At 39.8% G+C, this 7125-nt stretch overlaps 1 protein-coding gene across 4 annotated transcripts in view; it reads left to right on the top strand.

Annotated features, from left to right (window-relative positions):
• The window catches only part of GRIA3 (glutamate ionotropic receptor AMPA type subunit 3), a 316978-nt gene that overhangs the window by 249124 nt on the left and 60729 nt on the right, over nucleotides 1-7125 (top strand). For all 4 annotated transcript variants that reach the window (XM_019521579.1, XM_019521580.1, XM_019521581.1 and 1 more), the window contains exon 12: nucleotides 3710-3908. In XM_019521579.1, coding sequence (XP_019377124.1) covers nucleotides 3710-3908 — 199 coding nt within the window. The remainder of the gene's footprint in view (nucleotides 1-3709; nucleotides 3909-7125) is intronic.

The raw sequence follows: 7125 nt of genomic DNA, 5'->3' as shown, positions 1-7125 counted from the left end.
TTGCTCTGTGTCCCTGAGGAATATCTTGAGAGACTTTCTTTGGGCTATTCTAAATGCTCGCTTTACATTGGTATAACTTACTTTTAAACCTGGCTTTTCAGGAGCCAACCGACCACATTTTTTCATCTCTTGTGTCTCTAGGATGAGCTAGTGATTTTAAGGTAGTCTGATTTGCGTTCCACGGTGCGTCTTTCTGTCCGGACCCCTGAAAGAAGGAACAGCTGTGCAGGTCTACTCCACAGAAAGACACGTGGCATTTGAAAAGTCAGGCGATACGATTCTCCTTAGAGAAGGCTTGATAGTGTCTATTGGTTGTGTGTCTTTATGGGAGTTTGCATTAAAGAAGCAAGTGCAGTCCACAAAAGTGAGGACTTGTGTCTGCCTTTGCTCATACCATGATAGTCACCGCTTCCTCATGGACAAAGAGGCAGTACTTCATCTCTGGAGCTGAACAGTGTGGCTCCCAGACCCCTTACCTCCTCTTTCACATCACTGATAGCTTTTTAAATTATTTATTGCTCAGGCCAACTCTCACTGAGTACCGACCGGTAGATTATCAGCCACCCACGTTTCTGAGGTGGGGACTCAGGACCCTGCCACAAAGAATGTCATTTTTTCCTTGTTGGAAGGACACCCAGTATGCACTGCTTAGGCAAGGCATGGCATTCAGGACAGGAAGAAACCAACAATCAGCTAAATCTTCCCTGTTTTCTCTATTTCCAGGGCAAGCCTAATGTGTCTGCTACAAACCTGATCTGCTCTAATTGTTTTCTCACCCTGCTGAAGTTGGCACGTTTTCTTGCATAGGTGATACATGAACATGTAAAATTAACAATATGTGACAGAGTCCAAATGTATACAAATACGTATTTTTAGGGAGTTTTATTTCATTATCTTAAAAAAATATGAAGCAACTTTAAGACGTTTTGAGTTTCACTTTTTTCCTCGCTCTTTGCTCAAAAAAACTACACTTTCTACTTCATGGAGCTGGGAAGAAAGACTCCTTACATATGTTACAGAGTCTTTCTGCAGTTATTTATAAAAATGAAATACAAAAAAGTAATGTGAAGAAGACATAATGGTTGCAAAGCAAAGTATTCGAAGCTTTGGAAATGCCAAAATTAAAGTTGTTGGGGCAGGTGAAGTTCCCTGTTTCACATATAACCCAGTTTAATTTTCAAACTAGAAGATAACACAATTTTGACAAACTGTATTAAACCCCAAAGATTTACACAAGCTAATTAAAAACCATACATAGTTGTTCCTCAATGTATGGCGGATGCACTCTTCCTAGGGTAAAATCTGCTCCAGTTACATCAAATGGGGCTCAGTTTCTCAGTATTATTCATGAACATTCCCATCGTTCATCTAAGATAGTGGACTTAACATTTTTGAGAATGAATCCTTCTACTGAAGCAAGTGAAAGTTGGGGGGAAAACGATTAGTTAACATTTTGGTGCAGTGTACCTGGTCTGAATGGCCCCGATTAGTCTGTGCATAACTTGAAGTAGATCCCTAGTCACTCCCCACCGGCTTCCACGGATGGCAGGAGCAGCTCCCCAATACTCAACATCTTGCCCTAAAATTGGAGTTTGGCATGAGCAAGGAATAGGGCAATGAGCTTCCAATAAGCTTTTGGGGCCTATTGTGCAGGCAGTAAAACTACCTGCAAGGCAGCTCAAAGGAGGAACCCCCCTCCCATTGTCTGGTTACAATGATTTTATCTTATTTCTTCAGCCTTTGTCTATCGTATTCCAAAAAAAATGAAAGAAAATAATTGTTTCTGCTCTCCTCTGTGCTCCGCTAGCGGTGTAGGCAGCAATGGCAGTGCTGAAGCTGCAGATTATTAAATAAGACTATGCCTGGTTTGGAACAATGGGTTTCAGATATGCAAATTTAATTAATATAAAATACACTAGAATGTCTCCTCATGTCAATGTGTACAATTCAGTCTCATTCGAATTCCTACTGGGCCCTGACAAGAGCAACCTGTTGATAATTCTTGTTTGGCAAATGTAGATTTTAATGAATATATTACATTCCTATTTGCTTGTTGCCTAATTTCACAGTTTAGAGACAGATCCAGCAAGAAATATCTGTTTCTTTCAAGCTAGGCAATCCTCGAGAGGCGCTGATGCTAGTGTACTGCAGCGATCTGAACTAATCAAGGGAAAAGGCTAGTCTGCCACTGAAGCTGAAAGTCTGCTGGCAAAAGACCTCTCTAGCAAGGGGTTCTGGAGCTGCCCCCGTGATTAGACCTCCTGCTGCTCCCTGGAGTCTCTCCTGTTGGGCAGGCCTCCGTGGGAAGTTGAACTGACTCCATGCATTGCTCTAATCAGCCAGCATAGCATTTTTCTTAATAGCCTGGGGATTTTTTTGTCCCCTGCTTACTGCTCATCTTCCAAGGAATATGTCAGGGATGGATGAGTGGAGAAAGTTTTCGGTGTTTGCTAGTCTTCTGTTTCTATGGGTGAAGTGGTAGAGGAGACATATTACTGGCCCCACTAATTCACAGTGTTTGCTTTCTTCTGCCAAGCCTGGCTGCCTTTTGAAATGGAAGCGCTTGTCTGAGGCTCCTTGAAATCCATACATGGGATATTCCTGGCAGTAATCTCTACATTGATGTCCTCTACTCTTGCTCAGAAATAAATTCCTGTGCATCTTACACAAGAGCTATGTGCTTCCCTTCCTGTTATCTAGCTAAGCACTCTGTCCGTCTTCTTGGCCATGCCTTGCTTGGGATAAGATGGCCAAGTGTGTTTTGGAAGGCCCAAGTAAGAAGTGTGCTAAAGCATTTGTGATACCCATCATTCTTTCCTTGAGGCTGGGACTTTTCTCTGTCAACTTCAGGCCTCATTTAAAAAAAAAAAAAATCATTTAAAGCCAAAATGACAACAGTGGAGTTTTTAAAGCCATGGCTATAAAATGTGTATGCGTGCCTATAACCACAAGCAAATAGGCCCTTGTGTATTTAATCCCAGAATCGGGCAAGCCTTGTGAATGTATGTAATGTCTGAAGTTAGTAATTCTATGGACATCATAGACTAAGTCTTTTCAGGATGTGCCCTTACAGCCCCTGTGCTCTACTTATTTTCCTGGGAGTGTGCTCAAGTAATATCTTAAGTACCATATTTTCTCACGTACCTCACATCTCCTGCAAATCTTGTTTTCTGAAGTCAGAATGTAGGAGAAAAGATTTTTCTGGAGTCGTGACATAAAACTGGCTTTTTTCATAGAGAAGCAGTGTTGCAAAATGGCTGCCAGCTTCTCATTCAGCCAGCAAGCTGAGAGTGGCGGTGAAAGGGTTACCGCTGGACTACGCCCTTCCTGCTTTCTTGTTGAGAGGGAAGCTGGAGCCATTTTGCAACAGCGTCTTCATGCTTCTACTTCTATTCCAGTGAAGGAATCAGCTTCACCACTTAAGCCGTACACCGCAGTTTTGGAGGGCTGACTTTTTGGGCAAGGGCTGCGTGTGGTATGCAATTAAATACAGTAATATCTGAACAAGAATGTCACTGATTGGCTTATACTTGTCCTTTTTGTATTTACATGGAAAAGTGCAAATATAGGGGTTTGTGCACAAAAAGGGTTGTGTTTGTGTAAACTTTACAGGCAAGGTTTAGGAAGCTTTCGTTAAAAAAATATCGCACTTCTTTTCTGTAAGAAAAACAAAAAATGGGTAATTTTGACCATGTTTGTTTCTTTGTAGATCTCTCTCAGGGCGAATTGTTGGAGGAGTCTGGTGGTTCTTCACCCTCATCATTATCTCTTCCTACACTGCTAATCTTGCTGCCTTCCTAACTGTGGAAAGGATGGTCTCTCCCATAGAAAGCGCAGAAGATCTTGCTAAACAAACTGAAATAGCCTATGGGACTTTGGATTCAGGCTCAACCAAAGAATTTTTTAGAGTAAGTTGTGTGCTTTAAAGGTTTATTACTGCTTTCCTAAATACTAAATGTCTCAAAAATAAGGTCCTGATAGAGGCATTCACATGTATGCTCAACTTTTCTCGTGGTCATAACTCCAGTGACGTCATCGTGGTTATCAGAGTTAATGCTGGTTGTACCTTTTCTTCTGCTGGTTATACCTTGTCTTCAATTTTCTTTTTCGGGGGGGATCCTAAAATATTAGATTCACCAAACTCATATGTTTCAAAACCCTGTCGCTTTTAGTAAAAGGTGCCATGGCAAAAAAAAAAGTTTTCTGAAACAAAAATTGTTTTGAAATTCTCATTTGGGAATATTCCTAATTTTCATTTAGGATTTGGTTTTAGTGGGTAGGTTTAAATTTTCATATATATATATTTACATTCCTTCATAACATGATCTCACATGAAAGGATGTGAAAATGCCATAAAAATCAAGAAGAAAATACGTTAGGATAATATTCACAACCAAATTTTTGAGCTACAAAATTACCCCCTGAGCTTACAAAACAAGTATTTCTGACATTTCAGAATTTTCATTTGAAGAGGACATTTGAAAATTATTTGTTTTCCTCTCCAACTGGAATGAAAATGGTTTCAAAAGTTAAAAAAAAATATTGTGTGCCTTGGAAATTCAGAGTTTCAGCAAGTCAAGTCAAAACTTTGATTGCCTCAAAATGTCTAGTGATCAGGACCGTTTCAGTACTGAGGCAGATATCTGCATCTCCAAATATCCAGCCTTGCAAAAAGAGTTTAATCAACTCCAGAAGGTCAGTATGCTGGGCAGTGGTATAATTGCCAACAGAACAATTAAAATGTAAGGCCCTTGAAGCAATGACTATGCCTTTTTGTACAAGAGACAAGAATATTGCCAGGATCTGTTAAATAACTAGAGCTGCCAGTTTTGGTATCTATTTACCAAAATTAAAAAGGAAGATGGGAAGAATGAATTAATTGCTAGTTTTATGTGATGAACTGCAAACTGCAAATATAATTGCAGCACTGTTCAGGACTTTCAGTGGTTTGTATTTAATAAGAGTACGTCTTTTGGGGGACAGGAGTGGCTGTGATACAGAATAATGTCAGGATTTTTCACTGGGAAAAATCTATTCAAACTGGAAATCAAGAATAAGATCTTCCACTGCTGCAAGTCCATTGAACTCACTGGTAGTTTTTTTCAGCTCTGGTTTCATCTCCAAAAGTATTAAATCTATGGTAGCTCCATGTACTAGTAGCCTAGCTTGTGGACTGTTTAAGCACTGTATTCACTGTTGTCTATGATCAGAAGAATTTTGGAGACTGGATCATTTTTCCAGTTCCAATTCCCATAATCCTGCAGGAGTAATTGTTGGTATATTCAGTGGGAAACAGTCACACTGTTGGTGATAACTAACCTGAAGAAGTCTGTCTTCATATAGGTATTACTTGTCTCATTTATTGGGTAGTTGTAGAGTATCCTGGGTAGTCAAGCATCAACACATTAGGTAGCCTATTTTGAATTAGAGCTGTAGGAGCAGCCTAGTAAACACAGAAGAAGACAGGGAGATGAATGAATTTGTCCATGTACAGATGATGTTGTGGTCTGGTAATGATGAAGCCATGAATTACACATGTCATTTTAAATGGGTAAGCATGAACCCTTTCCAAAACAACACAGCAGGGCATATTCTGTGTGCACTACCCCTTGTACAGAAACAGTGCTAAGAATATTTTAGAGCATTTGTAAACTATTCATTGGGGCTCTTTTTTCTCCTACTTGCAAAGTCAAGTTCCTTCTTCATCATAAGCTGAGCAGCAGAGAGCTCAGTAGGAGCCAAAAAGCTGTCTAAATATGACCTAAAACATATTTTCTATACCTAAAAATGTGAAGATTTTAAAATCCCTTACTCACCTTCCAGGAAGGAATGCATATGCTAGGGCCCTTTGGAAAACTCCCAACTCTAGCTCTGCATTACTGAGAGGTAGTAGACATTAAACCTGTGATATTACTGCATAGCAAAGCTGTCATTCTGCTGGATGCATCCTGGGAAAGTGTAAAACTAAGGGAAATGGGAGAAGGAAAACTTACTTTTTCTGACAGATAAAAAACTGATGGCTCTTTACAGCTGCTCAGAGGGTTTCAGTATTACAGTGCAGGCTAAGCAGAAGCATTGCGAGCAGAGCTCAATTATGATGCATGGTAAATATTTATCACCTGGCTCTACAATCGATGGGAGCATCAGCGCTGTTGTATATGCACGTACATGCATGCATGCATGCACACACACATAACAGACCTAAGGAAAATTATATATATCGTATAATTTGTATTGCCAAAAGTACATAAACAGGTAGCATCCAGTGCAGTTGCAGCAGAAAAGCTAGCAAAGTTTTATTAGAAGTCCCTGGCCCTACTTATAGACCTCTTATTTTCTTAGGGGAAAAAATCTGCTTCTGTATATCTTGTATCCATGAGTCCAGAAAACAGGAATCATTTGGAGGTGTTTCTTCATTTCCTGAATTGTCTGATATAGCATAGGAATCTGTCCTTAGAGCGAGATCAAAAGGGCTGGTATTTCTTTTGAGGGGCTACAAAGTCTAGTAAGCATACAAAATCTTTGCTTTCAATAGTTTTCGACCATTCTGTGACTCTCTCCTGGTGCTGAGCGGAACTGAGGTGCTAAAGAAGAATGGTCTTAAAATCAGTATGGAAATAGGAAGAGAGCAGAGCTCTGCTGACCATGGGAATGAACAGGAAATCCTGCTTTATCTTAACAAGGCAGGTAGAGACTGGTCTCTTCCGGTTGCAACTATATGTAATATTATTGGCATTAACCAGTGCCTGTGTACATTTTTCATTCTAGGGGAGCTCTACATCATTTCGGTTGTATTAACTCTGGAGAGTAGTTAATTTGAATGTAATGACATAGCAAGGAATTGTTGTAATTAGAGTGTTCGTCAGTTGATTTGAGATGGGCAAAAACTGATACCTTAGATTAAAAGCATGTGTTCCCATAAATATTTCATTGTATAATCTTTATTATCTATCTAACACAATGATAATGATGGCTATAACTCGAAACTGTTCCTAAAGAACTCTGCAATTCATAACTGCCAGCTTCTAGAAAAATATATCCACTTTGTCTTTGCTTTCACTTTATACTGTCTCCACTACTACATCATAGCACGTTCCTCACCATCTCTCCAACCCCACTAGGACT

This window comes from Gavialis gangeticus, unplaced genomic scaffold (assembly GCF_001723915.1).
Source record: "Gavialis gangeticus isolate Ggan-Ray unplaced genomic scaffold, GavGan_comp1, whole genome shotgun sequence".
In the NCBI taxonomy this organism is placed as follows: domain Eukaryota; kingdom Metazoa; phylum Chordata; order Crocodylia; family Gavialidae; genus Gavialis; species Gavialis gangeticus.
This window is presented reverse-complemented; position numbering and strand designations above follow the sequence as displayed.